This window comes from Peromyscus leucopus, chromosome 13, assembly GCF_004664715.2.
Source record: "Peromyscus leucopus breed LL Stock chromosome 13, UCI_PerLeu_2.1, whole genome shotgun sequence".
Lineage (NCBI taxonomy): Eukaryota > Metazoa > Chordata > Mammalia > Rodentia > Cricetidae > Peromyscus > Peromyscus leucopus.
The window spans coordinates 48,735,520-48,757,960 of record NC_051074.1 but is presented as its reverse complement, the minus strand read 5'-3'; the positions used below and the strand labels follow the sequence as shown (position 1 = coordinate 48,757,960).

Sequence of the window (22,441 nt, the reverse complement as noted above, 5' to 3'; positions counted from 1 at the left end):
TGTTCACACACACACACACACACACACACACACACACACACACACACAAATCTCCTTACCCTTTCATTTGTTGGCTCAAGTAGTAGTGTGTGGTTTTTTTTTTTTTGTGTGTGTGTGTATGTGTGTGAGAGACAGAGAGAGAGAGAGAGAGAGAGAGAGAGAGAGAGACAGAGACAGAGACAGAGACAGAGAGAGGGAGGGAGGCAGGAAGGGAGAGAAAGGAGGAGAGAGAGATAGAGAGAAGTTGGGAGGGAGACAGACAGACACACAGACACTTGGAGATCAGAGGACAACTTTTGGTTTTCTCCTTTCACTGTGGCTATAAAGACTGAACCCAGACTTTCCCACTGAGCAATCTCGCCATCCTCACAGTGCAAACCTTGGTTACTGTATTAGTAAGAGACCTTGAGAAAATGACAATATTTTAGGATGTGAGATATATCTTGATTCCCCTAATTTAAGAACAAGTCCTAGAGATGGATGCTATACACGGTAAAATAAAATCAGTAAGAATGACTTTCAAAATTCCCAAAGGCTGTGACAACGCATGTCTAACAGCAATGACACATTTGAAATATTAAGAGTAATGATAACATAACTTCCAAAATAGGGAGGTGAACTTTCAAAAACACAAAGGTAAACGTTGTATTGCTCCTTAAGAATGCTTGACGTACACAGCCACAAAATGACCCCTGTTACTTGGAAGAGAGCTAACACGTACTGACCATTGAGGAGGATGCTTTTGTACTTAGGATTTTATTTATTTATTTATTTTTTTGGTTTTTCGAGACAGGGTTTCTCTGTGTAGCTTTGCGCCTTTCCTGGATCTCACTCTGTAGCCCAGGCTGGCCTCGAACTCACAGAGATCCGCCTGGCTCTGCCTCCCGAGTGCTGGGATTAAAGGCGTGCGCCACCACCGCCCGGCATTGGGATTTTATTTTATTTTATTTTTTTTGTGTATGTGGGGGAGGAATTTTACAGTATACACCATTTCTTGGGATACAAAATGGCACTTAACCTTTATGCTTGAAAATGTTGGCTTTTAAACCTCCTATGCTGACTTTTGTAGTTTTCCATTTAACTAAACCCTAGTTCCTTCACAGAGTATGTTTTCTGCTGACTTGACGTCCTCCCTCAGATCTTCTATTCTCTTTAAAGATTTATTTTATGTGTATGAGTGTTTTGCTTGCATGTATGAAATCTGTACACCACATGTGTGCCTGGTGTCTGCAGAGGTCAGAAGAGGGCATTGGGTCCCCTGGAAATGGAGTTATAGAGGGCTATGAGCTGCCATGTGGGTGCTGGGAACCCGGCTCCTCTGCAAGAGCAGCCAGTGCTCTTAATTCCTGATCCATCTCTCCAGCCACCCCAAGTTATTTTTTTTATTATAACCTCTTGAGAATATAATCTAATTACATCATTTCCCCCTTTCTTTCTCACTTTTCAACCTCTCCATGTACCCTCATCTCCTGCCTTTCTCCCTTTCAAATTCATAGGCCTTTAAAAAATTATTGTTATAGACTTGTGTGTGTTTGAGTATTATTAAATATGTAAGCACTTCCTGCTTAGTCTATATAATGAAACTTGAGGGTATGTGTTTTTAGGACTGATCACTTGGTACTGGATAACTAATTAGTGTGCTCTTCCCTGCCCCCCTAAGGTCTTTTACTGGAATTGTTTTGTATCTCCAAGGTTCGTTGATTTGCTCATTAATTCATATGCTGGATCAATGACTTATTTGTTCATTACTTCTTAATTTTCTCAGTCGGTAGCAAACATTCACTAAAGGTTTACCTCTCATTAACGTCAAGGACGGAGGCCTTGCACCTGCTTCTCTACTAGACCATCTTAGGCATGTGACAGATATAGAGTGGCCAGAACAAGGTCCTGTGGTCCCACCATGACCTTGTCAACTTCCCTAACAAAGGGAGTTTCTTGTCCCCTTTGATGACTCAGGCCAAATGCTGTAGGGCTTTCTCTTTGTGTCGTTCATAACTCACGTAAAATCTGTGAGCAGTGTCCATTGACTGCTGCCAGGACCCGATGACTTCTCATCAACCCCGCTGCCCACCCAGGTGGAACTCCCACCTGGAGTTCTGCGGCGACCTGCCTTTGAACCCTTAGCTTCCTTCCATGTCACCCGGCCTCTTTAACCCATTGCTGACAGTGTCCCCTCGAACGAACTGTTAAAACTGGGGAGCCGACTGTGACTTAGTGACTTCCTGTTTCGTTCGGAGCACAAGGCAAGAGCGTCAACCTTGCGTACAGGCTCCTACACAACTGACCCTCACTACTTCTCCAACTTCATTGCGTAAGCTGCTCGCCATCACTTGTTCCACAGCACCCAAACTGAGCTTTCTGCGATTCTCTGACAGCCCACATGCCCTGTCTTGGGGCTTCCACAACTAGCTGTTTCTTCTGTCTGGAATTCTCGTTGGCTAGGTGTGCATGTAAGTGAAGCTTTAAAATAAAACAACTTTAAGCCTCTTTGACAAGAAACAGGCTCCAGTGTTATTTAAGAAGTCTAGGGCTGGAGAAATGGCTCAGAGGTTAAGAGCACTGGCTGCCTTTGCAGAGGTCCTGAGTTCAATTCCCAGCAACCACATGGTGGCTCACAACCATCTTAATGAGGTCTGGTGCCCTCTTCTGTCATGCGGGCAGGACACTGTATATATGATAAATAATTTTTTTTTTTTTTTAATTTTAAGAAGCAGTCTACAGACATCTTGCAGCTTTGTAAAAATGGGGAAGCCCATCTTTGGAGCATCTTCTAGTTTGAAATTGCCCTTGCCATCCAAAGGGGCAGGAAGAAACCCATCAGTGATTGTAGTCAAGGCCAGAATTCATCGCAAAGGACAGGAGCAGCTACAGCTGAACCCCAGGAAGTCCATAATCTATGTGAGTTCCTATAGAAAAAAAGAGAGGCTGTACCCCAGTGTTAGGCAGCTTGTGAAGTGCATCTTGTGGAAAGTAGTCAAGGAAAGTCAAGGTCTCTTAGGAACAACGTTGTTAAATAGTTGCACATTTAGGGAGAACTTGGAATGTCTCCTAAGCAGAGCCTGGGAAATCCATGCACATAGAAACAAGAGGCTGTGATATGGAGATCTGGCTAGAGTCACTGGGAAGAATGGTTGTAGATGATTGTGAGCTACCATGTGGGTTCTGGGAATTGAACACAGGTCCTCTGGAAGAGCAACCAGTGCTTTTAACCACTGAGCCATCCCTCCAGCCCAACTGGGAAGAATGATGTGGGAGTCATCAGCAAGGTGTTTCAAGAAAAAGCATCTTCCCTAACTTGTAGTATGTAGACCCACGTGCTTAGACCCCTTGTCTTTATTGTTTCTTCCTGAGGGAGAACTGGAAATGAATATTCGGATCTATCCTGTATCATTTATGGTTTACTAGATGTAACAATGCTCAGGTGAAGTGTGTAATTACTGGACCCCAATTCTCATTTTGCATCTCAGATTAACTCTTAACTAAACCTTATATGGCCATCATAAGTGAAAGAACCATCTGTCCCAGAGAGAGATTGGAATCGAAAGAAGTCCACTGAGTTGTAGCCAACATTCCAAGGAGCAGAGCAGCTGACTGGCTTGTTCTGGGACGCTGTCTTCAGGAGGCTAGTTTTCAGGATAGTGCTGCTGTTACATAAGCTGTTCTGGGGGGAAAAATGGTAATGAGCCACAGACAATAAGCATGAAGCTTGATTTATTTTCTTTCCAAAGCTTGTATCTCATTCTCCCTCTCCTCCCTTTGTCCCCTTCCCCCCATTACTTCGCCCCCCTCTTCCTTCTCCTCCCTCATTCTTCTCCTTCAGGGCCGGCGATTAAGCCTAGGGCCTCATGCATTCTGGACAAATGCTCCATCATTGAGCAATGCCCCCATCCTCTCCATTCTTTTTTTTTTTTTTTTTTTTTTCCGTTGAAATTATTTAGTGGGCATTTAGTAATTCTGGCTAGAGAGACAGAATATGCTCTTACTTTAGGACAAAAAGAGTTGGAGAGAAAGAGACCCTATTTGGAGTTGTACAATTCGGTGATGTAGGAATTTATGAGAAGAAAGAAGAAGGTGAGTCACACCTCAGCTACTAGATTAATGCATCAAATTAAATGTTACCATTCAGGAAGGCAGCAGAAAGGAACTGCTTCCATGGCAACTGTTGTCATAGCTGGATTCTTACTCGTCTTTCACGAAGTACATGAAAGCCAAGGAATACAGCTGTTGTGATGCTGGTACTGCTTTACTCCTCTTTGAATAAAATTGCTCGGGAGACTCGGGATTTTGTGTGTTTTGTTAGCATTGTAAGTTAAATATACGGAAGAGAGTAATTATCAAAGGTTAGGGTTGAGAAAATATTTAATGTAAATGTCCAAAGAAGCCTTGTCAGGGATGTATTCACAGAGCCCTACCGGGCAGCTAGATAATCACCAGGAGAAAATTTCCTTAGTCCCTTTCTCTCTTCTCATAATATTAAATATGGCTTCTTTTCTTCGACTCTTCTTTAGAGTCTGCAAAGAGAATTTCAGCGCACATGAGTCCCAGCTTATTTTGTCGGAATGACTCTTTGGGACATCACTGCCTGCTGCTTCTCCTTCTCTTTTGTTCTCCTCTTTTCTGTATCAGACTTTAAGGGTACCTTGGGTTGAAGGACAATGAGAAAAGGAAGTAGATGGAACTGGAGTCTCTTTGTAGACGGCTAATTTGAAATGGAGTTCTTGCAGGAGATTCGCCAGAGGTCTCGTGGATCTGTAGGCCCCCCCACTTCCCTTTCTCCTTGCCATCAGATTCAGTAATTGAATGCTGGATAGGTCTCTTTCAGACTCCACGTTCCTTCTTTCTTGGTGAGGTTGGCACGGAGAACGAAGTCAGACAGTGACCAGCTTCTCTGATTGGGAGATGCTGATCTGTGCCCTGTGAGCTGCGTGTACTCGGCTGATGTATCGGTCTCATTTCAGTAAAATCCTCCAAAGGACATGGCTTCAGCTTCCTAGTTTCTGCTAAAGATAGATTGGTTAGCAAAACACATTAGCATTTTGGGGGTTTATACATTTATCACATTTATTGATGTCACGGAATGCTTTATGATGCATTGTCAAGTTTGATTCTCACCGCCATCTAAACTATAGTTAAACACCCCGGGATGGGAGACAGTCTGTGTTTTTGCTTTAAACGCGTGTTCTGATGCATCTATTCATTAGCCGACATTAGAAACATTTGGTGATTTCATCCTATTAACTCCTTGAGCTATCTGAATTCTACTAATCTTTACATGCTGAGACTCCTTCATAAGCTATTATCATGCATTTCCAGTCTCCAAAATTCCCCCTCTTCAAATTCTAATATACTTGTCCCTACCCCAAATTTGACAATTAATCATGCTTTATATGTCCCATAATGATACGTATTTCTTGTTATTATTTAATTGGTGCATTAGATTTTTGTACTTGCTTGTTTTTCATTTCATGTCCCAGACAGATGGTCAGCCTTTCACATGTGAATCTCAATTTTTCTATAACCTTATATCTTCCACGGTAGCTCGTACAAGGTAGGTTTTCTATTTGAATTTGTTAGTGGGTTAACTCCTAATACTGTGCATTAGAACACTGTAGAAGAACATATGAATATATTCTCTTCCACGGACTACCTATTTAAATGTAACTTGGCAGGAATTGTTTAGCAAATTACCTTAATTTGCAAAACTGCCTTCGTGAAACGTTTGCAGCTGTTTCCCTTCGTAGGAAAATGATTCATATTGTTTCAAAGACACAGCACTTGAACAAGGTCAAAGCATAATCTATAATGGTAGTGAGTGATAAAAATACAACATTTTCAAATTTTGCAGACTATAAATCCACATTGGAATTCGCTAAAAGGTAACCAGATATACTGGGAGGGAATTTTGAGGTGAGCTGACATTTCCATCCTTCCTAAAATGTTAATATAGTCTTACTTTTTCTCTCCTTCCTCGGTCTATGTTGCTCTTTTCTGAATTATTAAGCCGTTTCAATGTGATCAACATTTTTCTAGTAAGTTTCTGTTACATTATGATCTAATATAATCCTCGTCCACATCCTTGTGGAAAGCTGTTGTTATTTATATTCTAATGGCTAGAAACTATTGAGGCTTGAAGATTTAAGGACTTCTGACATGGACTTGGCACCTCTCACAGAGCTGAAGCTAAGACCTTGCACTCCTTTGATGTACGACCTTGGACAAGAATGTCACTTAACCTTTTATTCCTTAAAAAAAAAAATTCCTCATATGAAAAGTAGTAAGAACATCTGCCCTGCCAACTTCTTGGGCATTCTGGGTAGATCTGATGGTGCTCTGGGATGATTAAAACATGAGATGGGAAAACAAACAAACAAAACAAAACAAAAACAAAAACAAAAAAAGAAGAAAAACCATGAGAAGGGGATGAATATGTCCCTTAAATTTATTTTATTTTTAAATTGTGTCTGTATATGTGTGTTGAGTGTGTGCTTGGGAATGTGAGTGCAACGTCAGCTCCTGGAGTTGGAGTTCCAAGGGATGTGAGCTGTCAGATGAAGGTGCTGGGAACTGAGTTCAACTCCTCTCTAAGAACAGCCAGTGCTCCCAATTGCAAGGTCGTCTCTCCAGTCACATTCAATGTTTCCTTTACTACTTGAGTGAGTGGCTCCATAAGTAATAGAACATATTTAAGGGAAAGCTGCTTCCAAATTGTCTTCTGCTTCCCAAGCCACAGAGGAGTAGAGCGTCTACACGTAACTCAAGAGGCGTGGCGATTGACATCAGAGACTTTCTCTTCTGCACCTTTCCCAGTTTTTACTGGATGCTGAAATTGGGTTTTGTAAGTGGGAAAGCGTGGACTTTCTATTTCCCAGGTTTCGTTCTAGTGATAGGTAGACTCTGGAGGGCTCAACCCCCACAAAAGGCAGTGGATACCGTGTGAAACATGGTTTCATTTCAATGTGCGTATGTTCAAATGACCATTTTTTTTTTAATGTCTATGAACTTGAATATGTCTCAGGAACAGCTCACTGTCCCTCTTCAGCGTATGCAGTGGGCCTGACACGAGCTGCCTGTGTTCTATCAATGGCGTTGTGTGATGATAAAGCACACAGTGGCATCTGGCCTACGGTTGCATGGGCTTCTAAAATTGCTTAATATGGGTAGCATTAGGTGCTGTCTACGAGAGAGAGAGAGAGAGAGAGAGAGAGAGAGAGAGAGAGAGAGAGAGAGAGAGAGAGAGAGAGAGAAGAAGAAGAAGAAGAAGAAGAAGAAGAAGAAGAAGAAGAAGAAGAAGAAGAAGAAGAAGAAGAAGAAAAGGGTACTGTTAAGACTTGCGAATTGTCTCTAGTGAAGGAGGCTTGTGTGGATAATTGCAGTTAGCTGTTTTTGTTTATGGAGCTCCTGCAATTTCCCTGGGCCAGATTCTTAGTCACAAGAAAAGTCTCCAAGTGCAGAGACAGCAGCTGTCTCCAGTCCTTTAGGGTGGCAGTCCTGAGCCCAGCGATGCACTCCTTCTTCTGAAATGATGCTTCCTGCCTGTAAAACTCTGTGTCCTTCCTCAGTGCCATTACGGAGAGTGTCCTTATAAAAACCAGGCCGTTTAACAGACATCCTGAAGGAGCAAATAGCTGACCTGCTGCGGGCAGGGTTCACCAGCTCTCCCTGAAGTAGACTGAGGAGTTGATGCTGCATAAACCTCAAGGTGTCATCCCTTCTTTTTAAGAGAGGAACAGTACTTCAGGTGGCCTTTGCAGCCACGTGTACCATCTTGTCGATTCTATATTCATGTTAGAACAATCAGAATGGTGTACTGTCTTACACAAAACCCTACTCATTCCTGCTATTTGTCTAATTTCCTACCACTTGGAAGGTGTGTTTGTGTGTGTGTGTGTGTGTGTGTGTGTGTGTGTGTAACGCCATATCGCTATACATGTATGCGTTTATGTGTGCAAATAAAACATTATGATGTAGGCACGATTTTTTTACTTGTATAATCTTAGCACTTGGGATGCAGTGGCAGGAATTCAGGCCAGCCTCCGGTACATGGTGAGTTTGAGTCTAGCCTGACTACTTAAGAACCTGCCTCAAAGGTGGTTGTGGTGGTGCACACCTTTAATCCCAGCACTTGAGAAGCGGAGGCAAGTGGATCTCTGAGTTCAAGACCAGCCTGGTCTGTAGAATGACTTCCAAATAATCACAGAGAAACCTTGTCTTGGAAAACCAACCAACCAACCAACCAACCAACCAACCAACCAACCAACCCTCTCCCGCAATCAAACCAAACCAAACCAAAAGAAAAACAAAACACCCCCAAAGACCCTGTCTCAAAAGTAAAAAAAGACATGCACACATAAACATACACATGCAGTAGTGAAGGATTCACTTGACCTGATTATAAAGTATATTTCAAATTTAAAATTTTAAAACTGTATAATTTTGTTAATAAAATCTTGTAAATTGAAATGCAATAACTGAGTTCAGAAATTAAAATCGGTTTAAGTGTGGTGTCAAGGACAGCGTAGGAATAATAGAATGACAGGGAAAGAAGCCCCTGCCAGGGACTCAGTGTGCAGAATCTGTTCTGTGTGTACCATTGCATTATATGAAGAGCAGAGGGAAGGTAAACAGAATGTAAGAAAAATACAGTATTTAAAATGGATACAACTCTATTAAGTGAATTTACAGGGATTTTTTTTTGATAGTATGAACAAGGAGATCAATATGTGGAAGAAACTTATTTTTTATAGAAAAAAAAATGTGCTGCCTGCCTGCCTAGAAATGAAATAAGCTAAACTGTTAAAACACCTCTGTTGATAAATATAAGGAACCATATTTTTTTTTCTCCTGTGGGAAACAGGCACATGGTTGCTGCTGTGGATGATTCTGCTGGCTCTCCTGGAGAGCAACTGATTTGGAGATTTGGAGAGGGATGGTAGTGATGATGTGATGGTGTGAACTAGACACTGCTGGGTGAATGCAAGGAATGAGCATTTGGAGGAAAGGTGGCCGTCTTGGGTACACATGCACGCTTGCCATCAAAAGTCGCCAAGCACGTCACACAAAACCCTCCCGTTGGCAGCCCACCATTGACATTTACCCCACAGGTTATTTGCCTACAGGGTACACACATTTTTTAAAAATGAGAACAGGGTTCTTTGGTTCCCACATTCATTTTTTGGACCCTATTTTTGTAAATACATCTTTGTTCCCCTCATAGGTGGATTCTTATTTTACCTTTGGAAATTTTATTCAGGGAGCACTTATGTCAGGGAAGTCGGTCCACAATTGCTGTCCCGAGGCCACTCGGAGTGTGGATCAGCCTTAATAGTGGTGGCTGCTTAGACACTGAGGCTGGGGTTCCCTGGGACTGTGCCTTCTAGCTGCAGCTGTTTGATCTATAAGGTATCTTCACAGGAGCCGTGCAAAGTCTTGTGTTGTTGGATTCTGCAGCGCTGAAGCTTGTCGTGTGGACTTGGGATAAACTTAGCAAAAAAAATCAAGTTGTGTAAGTCCAAGCGGTTGCACAAAGTGGGTTTGTTGTGTTTACCACCAGGCTACCCGATTTTCCACCAAGATCCTCCGGTTGTTTATATTCGCCTCATTGCTTATTTGCTAGAACATAAGCTTTCCCTGGGTTGCTATCAGGTTTTTAAGAGTTTGCAAAGAAGCTTTAGGTGGTTACGGATCAGCTGGGTTAAGCCAGGTTGCCATAGGTAGGCATTTCTCTACTATGTAGTATTTTTATGAGGAAAATATGCTTACGTACTTATATTCTCAGGAAATAAGTTTTTAGATTTTTTTTTTTTTTTTGATGTTTAAAGCTTTTGGAAACTATCGCTGAAAAACCTTCTCTTGTTTAGTCATCTGTATAACTGTCTTCAAGCAAAAATTGATGGTGTAAGATACAAAATGAATTCATGTAAAGACTACGCAGTTTGTGCTGGCTAGCCACTGCAAATCAGTCTGCACTTGGCAGGATGGGTGCTTCCTCTTTTTATGTTTAGATGCAGGAACCTCGGACATGTGTGATGATCTTGCTCTGTGTGGTTTGGACTTTGGGATGAACGCCGATGGTGTTAGGGTAGCAGGAACCACTTATTGCTTTGCATTTAAGATTGAGTATGTGTTAATTGCCTTTAAAATTATATTTACTGATTTTATGGAGTAACTGGCTGTTGTGATTGACTGAAGTAAAAACCATAGTTTTATTGATGGTGTTTTTATGGCTGCGGCAAGATAATAGCCTTGACAATAAATGTTTGGTGAATTATTTGAAGGTTTGGATGGTTTTGAGGAAGGGTCATTAATCTACAGTCATTTGCAAGATGCCTGTGACATGTGTCATGGTGTTTACTGTCCTTGGAGGGAAACAGAAGGAAGCAAACACCCCACCAGACCCGGGAGGGGGGAGGGCCGGTAAAGTGTTCCTGCTGCTCTGGGGACCAGAGTTCATTCCTTCATTAACAAATCAGTGAAGAGAATGTGATTAATGAAGGAAGGCGATTAGGATGCCTTTGAAGGGTGGGCGCATTTGGTAAATAATAATGGCAGAGAGGGCTGAGAGGAGCCTGGAGAGGCTATGGAGGGAGCTGGGAATATACAGTCCTTAGAGGGGATGTCTCGTGTGTTTAAGTTGGTCTGTGTTACCAGACAAAGAGCATTTCATCTGTTGTTTGGTACTCCCTGTGCCTGAGGAACGAGTCTAAGTTGGTGTGGTTGTTGCATAGATCCTTGTCTTTTTTTTTTTTTTTTTTTTTTTTTTTTTTTTTTTTTATAACTTGATAGGATAACAAAGTAAGGCCTTACGTTGGATAACACTTTGACAGCTCTTCACTGATTTGTTAATTTACATTATTCAGGGCGCTTCTTTGGCCTATGCTAATCTTTTAACACCTGCTAAATATGATTCTGGCTTAGATGGGATTACTGTTGGGTTTTGAATTAAGGCATTATTTGTAAATGTGTGACTCCTAAAGGGGGTTGTAAATGTGATCTTCCCAGGGGAGCGGCTCCACTCCAAATGCTTTCAGAAGTCAGCAGGCTGTGCCATCTCATTTTATTCTCACATTCTGCTGACACATCACGTAGAGAAAGTTCCTCTTCCCACAGAAAGGCAGAATGATGATATGATTTCTCATTTGGGTGTGTAGCAAACCTCATCTGGGCCACAGAAGAGTCCAGAGTCAAGCCTTCATTAGAGTTCTGCTCAATTAATCGTGGTCGCTTTGGAAGTCCAGCAGGACGTGCTGTTGAGTCCTGCCTCAATGGGTTTGTTTTGGAGGATCCTTTACTAGCTCTTTGCTGCTCACATATGTAGGCCTTCCAACAGAACCAAGATGGCACACCTAGTCCTTTAAAGAAATTCGATGAATACCTCAAGACGCATAAAAAAGTCTACATGAAAATGCTGGTCCTGTAAATATCTCCTAAGGTTCCTTCTGTCTTTTTGCATTTAGGCTGTCCATCTGGCCCAGGCGAGCTTCCAGATCGAAGCCTTTGGCTCCAAGTTCATTCTCGACCTCATACTGAACAAGTAAGTATACAGCAAATCCTCTCAGGATGCAGGGGCAGTAAAGCTTCATTTCTAAGATTCATTGAAAGAATGTCTGGCCTGAAGCAACTGGTATTTTCTAGTGATTATGTGGCAAATAATGCTTGAGGAAGAGTGGGAGGTCTGAATAGTAACTGTGTCTTTATTTCCTTTTCCTGAAGGAAGACATTTAACTTGTTACATGTCCCAAATGGAGAACTTACATATTGGGATTTTAATAACTTTTATTGAGTTGTTGATAATTTGGTACTTTCGTACATATATAAAGAACATTCTGATACTATAACCTCTCCTTTTATAGTCTCCTTCCCACCTCAAATACCCACCCATTTCCCCTTTAAGTTTCCTCTCCACATTCTTATCTTATTTTCTTTTTCTGAGACCCACTGAGTTTAACCAGAATTGTCTGTGTGTCTGTGGAGTTTGAAACTATCTACTGGATTCTGATGGAATCAGAATCCATCAAGAGCCAGTAGTTCAGGAAGGAGGAGCAGGACCCTGTGAGCGCCTCCTTGATTCATGATTGACTGTTGATGGGCCCAGACTTGTCATATTATGATTTTAAATGGAATAAATATTTGAAGTAATGCTAGTTAATTAAATGCTAACTGTAGTAATCAGTATATAAGAAGCATAATAAACTACTGACTGAAGCATAATGAGACTTCAGTCTAGAAATTTCTTCCATTTTACTTTTTATAATGCAACACACGACTTCTGTAGGAAGAAGACAGTAAACAATGACTCAGAAGAATCTATTTTGAGAAGGTGCTTTGCTTCAGGATTTGCACTAATGTAGATTCTTTGAAACTTTGTACTGATGAAAATTCACCCCATTGTCTCTGTGTCTGTGTTTATATTGATATTTAAATGCTTTTCCCCAAGTCGGAACACTTTGCACGGGTGTTCTTGTGCAAAGCATGAGCAAAAGCTCTTGCCTTATCCAGGACTGAGGAGTTTACCTTGAACTGGCACCCAGCCTTTGGTGAAGGTGGCTTCCCCTATGGTGTGACTCTCTTCAGTTACAGCAATGCCGGACAGGATTTTCAGCTCTCATCAGTAGTTTAAACAGTACTACATTTTATAAGAATCTATTACTTAATGCTACCAGACACTGTAATGCAGGTGACCACAGCCAACATCGGAGGAATTGCAGAAGGCTATTACATTTCTTGTATGCCAGATTCTGTCAGCTCTGCAGAAAAAAAAAAAGGTGCCGAGTAAGCTTGGATGCTCCTTATTCAAGTGTTCTTGCAGCTTTAGGTCAGAATGAGTCAGCAGAACTCAGAATTTCTGCGTTAAAGATATTGCAGGTTTTCTCCTTTGGTTGAGCTCCAGTTCGCCATGCTCTGTCAGCAGTGTGCCTGCATAAAAGATTGTCTTGCCAAGTCTTCGGCTATGTCGGATGGCAGGATGTGGCTAATTTTAGTTTGTCTCAGCCTTCTACTTAGCTGCCTGAGGGGGAGGTTGCAGTCAGCACTGCGGTGTGCTTTGGAGGGCGGCTACGCTTACCGCCACACCACCGGGGCCGCACCCACTGCCGTGGGTTCTGAGCATTAAAACATCGTGACCGCAGCAGAACCTTCCAGTCGAAGAAGCGATGTCTGAGAAAGGGTCACATGGGGTATCCCCACGTCCTTAGAGTTATAGAGGCAGACCAGAAAATATGTATTCCTGACATTTAACATGCATGGGGATCAGGGTGCATACCTATTGTGGATATCCTTGCTTGAGGAATTGAGTGTAGTTGGGGTTGGTTGCTAGAGATGTAAAGTAACACTTTAGAAGAGCGTGAAGTGAACGGTTAACAGTGGAGTGCCATGGTAGTGTGACCAAACCCAAAAGGTTTACTTCTCCGTGAGTGCCAGTAAACAGAGTCAGTGAAGGAAGGGTTGTTACTTGCAGCCAGTAAGGGCAGCACTGGCCTTAGGAGGACTTCTCCAAAAGCAGTGTCTCTCTGCACACAGAAGGCCAAGGATTTCCTTCTGAAGACGCATGCATATTCATATTGGAAAGAGTTGTCAACACATGTAGACTCTTGAGCATTCCTGAGCATGTTCAGTAGGTGATCATGTGGATAAACGTCTTCATAAATCACACGTTCAAAAATGGTGGGTGGGAGCATCCAGAGACTATAACTTCACATACACAGGATTTAGTATTGGAAGACAAAGTTTACTCTGGTCAACCGGCGGATCAGTCAGCGATTTTTCTTGGTTTAAACTGGCGTCTTATCTGATCACAGTAACAAAATACTAAAAGGATGTCATTTGCCATTTAAAGGGATAGCATCTTACTTGGCATGCACATAAAAGTTCCAGTTTTGCAGCTAACAGTCACACCAAGGAGAGGCAGCTCTTTAGGCTAGAGGAATGTGAAAATACATCTTAGAAGGGGTAATATTGGACACCTACCTTGTGAGACAGGCATTATCAACAAGGAGAGTACTGGGAAATGAGAAGAAGAGGGAGGAGATAGAGAAGATGGAGACGTATATCCAGTCATTGAAGGTCCCAGATTTGGGGGTTCAAAGGAGACACCTAGATGGATTGTCTTTCTGGGTAAGAAATTTGTTAGAGGAAGCATTAACACCATAAACTAACAGGTGGGTGTGGTGTGGTTCTGAAGAGAGTTAAGACCCGCAAGGCTAAGCAGGGTCCCTTCGTATAGGTGTTTGAGAATGTGGGCATGCTACCAAGTTGGTGATTAGCTCATAGTCGCTGCTTGCAATCGGGTTGTTGTTGATTCGCAGGCAGCAGGAGAATTGGGAAAAGTTAAGTCCTTTAGTTAGTGTGTGTTATCATACAGGATGTGTCCCCCTAGCCCCCGATTGCTAAATGTGTTTAGTGGAATTCCTTTGGGGAAGTGAGGGCTATAGACACACAGACAGCATGACACACAGACAGCATGACAGGGCGCCCGCCATTTCTTTTCCAGCAGAAGAAAAGGTATAGAGGGAAAGGGTAGAGGCACCTAGGCCCAGTTGAGAAGACCTGTAATAGTGTACGCTGGGAAGGCAGGGCCGGCCATGCAGTGTTGTCTGTGAAGGGAGTGTTGGCCTTTTGTTGAATTGTTCATGAGCTTCAGGGGTGAGACAGAGGGAGATAATTCTGAAGATCTAAGCCCAGGACAGCTCAGCTTGCTGGGGTCTGGAACCCAGGTCCATGACATGAGCGTCTGGTCCAGTACTTAGGATTTGAGGTTGAGGACAGTAAGGGGCTTATTCCATGACTGAAGAGTGGAAAAGAGGGAACTTTGCTCACAAATCAGTCTTTGAGTTCCAAGGAGTTGAAGAGGTACGGATGTCCTGTACTGAGAGAGACTAAGTTCTGTAAAGAGTAATGTGGGAGGAAGGAAAAAAAAGGACAATATAACAAAAGGGGTTGGGGATTCAGTTCAGTGCAAGTGCAAGGCCCCGGGACCTCAGGTCCAGGAAAAAAAAGAAAAAAGAAAGAAAAAAGAAAAAAAAAGAGTAATGTGCCTGAGAACAGATGAGGGACCTTCAGGAGCTCAGAGCCACCTCTTCTCACTCCTTCCAAAGTCGGATGTGTACTGATGTGGAGCAGGAGGAAGAGGAGAGAGATTAGCTGACTAGATCAAATTAGAGTGTTAGCGTTCTGACAAATCATTTCTCATTGGTCAGCTTGTCTGTGTGCAGAGCTGAGTATCAGATCCAAAGGTTAAAATAGAAGGAGGAGCAGGAGGAGGAAGAGGAGCAGCAGAAGGAGGAGGAGGAGCAGAAGGAGGAGCAGGAGGAGGAGTGGGAGGAGCAGGAGGAGGAGGAAGAGGAGCAGCAGAAGGAGCAGGAGGAGGAGCAGGAGGAGGAGGAGCAGAAAGAGGAGGAGCAGGAGGAGGAGCAGGAGGAGGAAGAGCAGCAGCAGGAGGAGGAGGAGCAGGAGGAGGAGGAGCAGAAGGAGGAGGAGCAGAAGGAGGAGGAGCAGGAGGAGGAGGAAGAGGAGCAGGAGGAGCAGGAGGAGAAGGAAAAATGACCAACAACCAACCAACCATCTAAACAGCAACACTAACAAACTAACAAATGTCGCACAGTATGAAGAGAAAGATGCCGAGCCTTTTCATCACTTTCAGTCACCCTAGAGGCATATGTGAAGAACCAGCAGCCTTAAAGTTCCTTAAAGAGTAACCCAGGGAACCATTACCATCATAGCCCACATAACGGAGATGTTACCCACGGCAGATCTAGTGGAGATTAATAATGTGTCACCCAGCTGTCTGACGGTCAAAATTAGTGTCTCCATGCTGACGAAAAGCAAGTGAAGCTTGAGTGTTTAATTTTTCCCCCCCTTGATAAGAAACTCATGGACAATCCTGTATTTGTGCTTACATGCTTAGGAGCCATTCTCCAGGCTGTAAAAAGTCAGGGACCATAAACAGAAGTCTAGTTCTCAGGTAGTACTAAGAAGCATGGGGAAGGGATATAGTTCTAAGACATCTTCAGTTGGTAAAAATCACTAGAACTAGTTTGAAGGGGATGACAAAGCAGGAAAAAAAAAAAAAGCCCACAGAAGTGTCGTGATTAGACAGTTTGTGTCTAGAGGGTAGTTGGATAAAGCTGCATCGGGGGTGGGGGATGGGGGGGTGGGGTGGGGTGTGGTGGGGGGTGTGGGGGGGAGAGGAACCGGCGAAGGAGACAAGTGACTGGGGAATTAGGGGGAGAACCCACAGAACGACGGTGTTGACGGTTTCAGAACCGAAGGATGTGATTCACATCATTATGTGCCTGGTGAGTTGAGAAGCAGTGAGCATCCTTTGGATTTTCCAGCTGGTTTGCCACTGGGGGTTGGAAGAGAGCCGTTTTAGGGAAGCTTGGGTTGTTGTGGGGAGGTAGTTACAGAGCTAGGGGTGAATGAGAGAACCCAACTTGGAGACAGCCTGGATGGGAGAAGAGTCGGAAGAAGGTATCGGTGTTTCTGTGATGATGGACTGAGAGATGGAGCTGATGAGTGGGGGTTAATGACAGAGAAGGGTCAGTCTATGGAGCAGATGCTTCGGTACCATTCTCCATTGCATTGGAAGCATACTGCAATGCATGTGGCATGCTCTCTACTGCCCCATAGCAGCTCACAAGTCACTAATTTAGAAAATAACAGGACTTACAGGTCATTGTAGCTTTGGATGCATGTATTTCCAAGCCACACAATTGGCTCCAAGTCCCCAAGCATGCTTTCCTGTTTATTTGAAGGCACATACCTGTAATCTCAGCACTTGGGTAGCAGAGGCAGGAGGATCACCTTCATGTTCAAAACCAGTCTTGTAAGCTGAAGGCTAGCTAGAGCTCCATAGAAAGAAAGAATGAAATGAATGCTTGCACACGACCGACCTATACACAGGACAAAGAAAGAACAATTCTGTGTACCAATGTTCGAACATTCTAGGTTGCTAACCAGGCCGGGACATTATTCCCAGGAAGAGTCTTGACAGTGCTTGGGGGAGAGCCCTGCTCCGATGAAAACCGTAGGAACTCAACCGTAGGTGGCTGTGACCTAAAACGGGGGGAGCTGCAGGCGTGGAACCTGGAGAGCAAGAAGGTTGCTTTCTTAGTAACCACGTGAGCTGAGAGAGGCGACTCAGGTTGGATTGGGTGGGCAATGCTAAAAGCTGTGGCGGGCCAGTAGGCCTGGGAGAGGAAAGACGTGTGAGGATCAGAGTAACGCACAAGTGCCATGGCAGCACCCTGCTGTGCGCAGAGCATCCTCTCTGACTGTCTGTCACGTGCCTCTTTTCCTGGGGTGCTGTGTGGGTTCATCATGAGAAGATGTTCAGGGGAATGGTACATGGTGACAGCGTGAGGACTCAGATGACTTCAGGGGTCTCCGGGTCTCTGCATGGATGGGGATGGCTCCAGTAAAGAGTTAAGGAAGTAAAAAGGACAGGATTTTTTTTTTTTTTTTGAAGTGTTACTATGCTGTAGCCAGGAAGGTAGTTCTGGATTTGCATGAGATCTGCGGTTGAATTTTCTGGGACTCAGGGGTGTTCAAGATGAGTATCTAGAAATCGCAGATTTACAGAAACATATGCACACAGCAGTTTGCTCATTAAAAGCAGTTCATGCTGTACTCTTGAACGAAGAAAACAACCACGCTAAAATAGTTTCAGTTAGGTTAAATAAAGAACCCGACTTTCATGCTGACTGACACGGTTAATTCATTCTTCCGTTAGTCAACACACTGAGCATCTAGTTTGTGTAAGATGCTGTGCTGAGCAACATGGGGAATTCAAAGTGAGAGATTTTTCTCCCTCCCCAAGAGCTCACAGTTCAAAGGAAAAAAAAGATCCAAGATGGAGAAATGAACTTAATATGTACACAGATGATATTGAAACGTGACGGAGCAGGGAAGGACATACCAACTGATCATCCAATACCAAATGGGCAGCCCGGAAAGCACACATACAAGTAACAGTATACAGATTGAGCAGGTTGTATTTATATATTTAGGAACACACACACACACACACACACACACACACACACACACACACACACACCACCCACAACAACAGTTAAAGGAAAAGTGGCCACAAATTTGAAAGAGAGCAAGGGAGTAGGTATATGGGAGGTTTGGATGAAGAAAAGAGAAATGATGTAGTTGTATTAGAATCTCAAAAAGTAATATATATATATATATATACACATATATGTATGTATGTATTAAAAACAATCTCAATTAAAAACAAAACCATGATGGAGAGTAGCCGTGACACCTTGGTGATGTGAGAAGGTTCTCTGGGTGAGTGAGACTGAACTGAGTCCTGGAGGGTGCCGCTCTAGAGCAGCGATCCCTGCTCCTGGAGCCTGAGGTGAGGATTCCAGGATCTCATGGACAACGGAAAAGTGAGGCTGGGAAGAGCAGACCCTACGAAAGCGAGAAAGCTTGCTTTCTCTGTCAACTGAAGGTCTTGCCATGGAGGAATTCTGGGGCTCTGCCCTCTCAGATCCCGCCTGGCAGTTACCTAACGGAGAGGCGAAGGAGTTAGATTTTGTTCACCAGCTGCCGGGACAGTTGCTGGCTGTGGGGTTCCTTCTGCAGGGAGATGCTCTAAGCTACATTCCTCCCAGGTAGTAGGGTAAACAGGCTGAGGCCATTTCTCAGGTGTTTCTTCAGCTGCTGCGGATTGTGTGGTGGATGTTCCAAGACTTTCGGCAGGGCACATTAGGCTCCTCCCAAAATGTTCCAGATTTTCAAAGGATGCCTTCCACACACTAACTCCTGGGGTTTGGGGTCGGAGTACTAAGGCTGGTGAGCCTCTTCCTCAGAGAGATGTGAACCCACGAAACAGCTGACCAAGGCCACTTAACGTTCCAGGTCTTTCTTCATTCTAAAGAGGGGTTTCAGCTTTGTTCTGATTAACATATTTTTTTCAGCTAAGCAGATTTTGAGGCTTGCACTTCGTTTTGGTTTAGAAGAAGGAGCACGTGAAGAAGAAACAGGCTTCCTACTTCATTTTGCTTTTGTGAGTGATTAGGACCAGATACAACGAGTGCGGACTAGGGATGGTAGCGAGCAGACGGACTGGTACCCATGCCCAGGCAGTAGTGCTGTCCAGGTCTTGAGTTCTGGACTTACTGACTCCTGTTCTAAGATGGCCGCTTTGTGTCGGTGGCCCGGTCTTTTTCTTCTCTCAGCATGTTAGTTTCACTGCTGACTTCCACTCACACATTTGAGAGAGCTCAGGAAGTTTGGAATCTAAGACTTTTCACCTCAGCCCTGCTGCTGAGGTCACCCCTGGACACACTCTCAGGGCTTTAGTCTGAAGAAGTTAGAGTAGCTGATGTTCATAGTGTACGGAATCCGTTTCAGGATTCTGTGTCTTTAGATGTTGCCACTTAGGGCAAATGCATTCTTTCCTGAGTTCAAGGGGTCTGCAGAAGGAGACTTCTGTGTTTTACTGACAATGGTTAGACCGTCACCTACGCCCTTTACCCATACTGTGTTTAAACTCCTTTAATAACCCTTATAAGAGATACATTCGTCTCCTCTGCTACTGGGCATTCTGAGACCTGGTGAGACTCAGTCCAGGTTGGAATTCCAGCCTGGCTGTCTGATAGAGCCTCTTCTATGACTATTCAGTGATTACATCACCAAGCTATCAATTTCCCAGTGAGCTGGGCATGGTTCTCATGATTTCATATGTCCATGTTGACTGAGAAGAAAAGAACAAAACAATCTTGATCAGTTTTTAACAATATAAAGAGCATGCACAAGACTCTAGTAGCTTTTTTTTTTTTTCTTCCAGTTTTGGTGCTTGTCCTGGATCTTACTCTGTAGACCAGGCTGGCCTCGAACTCACAGAGATTCTCCTGGCTCTGTTTTCTGAGTGCCACTGCCACCCAGCTCTAGTTGCTTTTAAAACAGCTCTATGCATTGAGCGTGGCCACCTGTCACCAACCGACTTCTATCTCATCTACAAATTAAAGTGCAGAATCCTGGTGAGCTTCTGTGCCTCACTATGTAGCTGAGGTTGGAGTAAGGTCTTTTAAAAGGTAATTAGTTAAAACGCAGTCTTCTGGGGAGCCCAAAATTCAGTGTGACTGGTTTCCTCATAAGAACAAGAAATCTGAGAGGTCATGAATGTACATAGAGAAACCACAGGAAGATCAGGAGACGGTGACATCCATAAATCAAGGAGAGGCCCCCAAAGTCAAGGAGAGGCCCCCAAAATTTAACCAGCCCTGATAACGTCTTGTTCTTGGGTTCCCTTGGCTGCAGAGATAATTCTTTTTGTTCATTTGTATAAGGTACCATCTTGGTACTTTGCTTATGGTTCCTCAACCTACAGACCCACTGTCCCGATCCACTTCAGCTAGAGATGCAGCGTTCGAGGTGTTGTTAGTAAGGGAATCTGTTTGTCTCTTACAGCTGATTATTCAACTGGCATTCCCAAGTGCCGCTTTGAGACTGTGCTCTCTTCTGCATTTAGATATTTTAGGAAGACTGGAACTATTTTGGTAAATTCGGGGGGAAAAAAGGTTTCTGTAATAATGAGGAATCTTAAGCAGCAGTTCCCAAGGGTATAAATCCTGATTGTATGGTGTCACATGTAACGTGATATAGATGGATTGCCTGTACACTGCCTGGAATAGCTATGGAGAGCTTCCTCCTGTTGGGGAAGCAGTCGCTAAGGGGTTTTACCTCTTCAGGCATTCTTCTCTGTTTGGTTCTGAGCTCTTTGATTCTAGGAGTCCAGACAGCTCTGATTTTTGCCGTGTTTTCTCTGACCAGATAAGAAGCTAAGCAGGTCTCACCCTGGACATTTCCGTCTGGAGAGCTCAGCCCATGTTGGATGCTTTAGGCCTTATGTGCTTCTGAGATGAGTCATCTTTGTTTGGTGGATCAGGTCCAGACACTGTGGAAAAATTTAAAATAAGGAGAGTACTCCCCAAATATTAGCAAGCTCTAGTTCTAGTTATTTACAGTGTTTATCCCATCCACTTCAAAAAGGTCTGAGAACAGCTTTCACAATGAAATACAATGATAACAGCAACATTAGCATAGAATCACAAGCCTTGTGACACACGCTTTTAATCCCTGCACTCAGGAGATGCTGTGGCAGGCAGATCTCCGTGAGTTTGGATCCAGCCTGGTCTATATAGAGAGACCCAGGGTGGCCAGAGTTACATGATGAGAGAACCTGTCTCAAAAACAAAAAACAAAAAAACAAACAACAAACAAACAAAACAAAAAACCACAATCCAGACATAGGTATTTCTCTTCCCACCCTCCTCCCTGCCTCTGGTCCTGAGGCTTGAACCAGGGCTCTGTGCCTGTAGGTCACGTGCTGTGCCTCCCATCTGTGTGTTGATTCTTGATTTCCACAGACCGACAAGATGGACAGATGGAACTAGTTATCCTAAGAAGCCCTCAGTCCTACTCTTTGCTGTCCATTGACAACAGTCATGAGTGAATCATCAAGGCCAGGAAAACCAGGAAGGAGGCCACAGGAGCTAGCTATAGGGTTTTCGGATTCCAAGAGGTGATAAGGTTGTGAATGGCCCTGAACAGAGAATCTGGAAGCTACAGCAGAGAGAAAATGTGACAGCTAAGAACTGATATCAGAATCAAAAGAATCTAATTGTGAGTGGCATCTCTGTGCACTCCTTATTCAATACAGGATGTAACATACAAACCCAGGGAACCAGGAATGCTAGATAAAAGGAGACCCCATACAGGCAACTAACCTGATGGGAAATATGGCCAAATAAAGTAGAACTTGATCCGTTCTTCAGAGCGCTTACTGGTTTCATACCTAAAAATTCTAGCAGAAGTTGGTCATGATAAAACAGCGAAAAGCACAGAGAGGTCCGCATGATTAGGCACTGGGGATGAGTTAATTGCAGTAGTTACTGAAGCTTGATCTTAATTTTCTGACAGTTGATTGAGAAAGGCAATGTCCTGGGTTGTATAATTTTCACTGTCTGATAAGAGTTCATCTGTCTGTCTGCAGATAGAAATGTTTTCCTGCCAAGGAGGAACTTAGCCCTTTGGCCTAGTGCATACAGTAAGACATTTATCAGCATTCTGGTTAATATGAATAGTCATCGTTTTGCAAAGGAACAGCAATAATACTTAAATGGGCTGGCTTCTCCTTTTGACCTTCTATATGAACCAAGTACCTGAAGCTTTCTAGCCTCAGTGAAATGACCAATACATTTCCACTGATGGAAGGGAGCCTTTCATAAACCATCCCAAGCACTTTATTTCATGATGTTTATGGCATGTCTGCTAAGTGCCAGACAGTGTTAAGATCACGAGGGAGGGATCTTCTGCCCACAAAGCTTACAGGATGGTGGAAGAGAAAGATAAGTCCACAGGCATTTAATGAAAAGTCCTAGAAGTGCTATAGTAAAGAATACAGGATGCTTTTACTCACACAGGA

The 22,441-nt window shown here is 43.5% G+C and overlaps 1 protein-coding gene across 1 annotated transcript in view; it reads left to right on the top strand.

Moving 5' to 3' along the window:
- Nucleotides 1-22,441, top strand: part of Adam23 (ADAM metallopeptidase domain 23) — a 147,971-nt gene that overhangs the window by 26,485 nt on the left and 99,045 nt on the right. Inside the window, 1 exon segment of the mRNA XM_028886680.2 lies at nt 11,454-11,530. Within this exon segment, the coding sequence (XP_028742513.1) occupies nt 11,454-11,530 (77 nt within the window).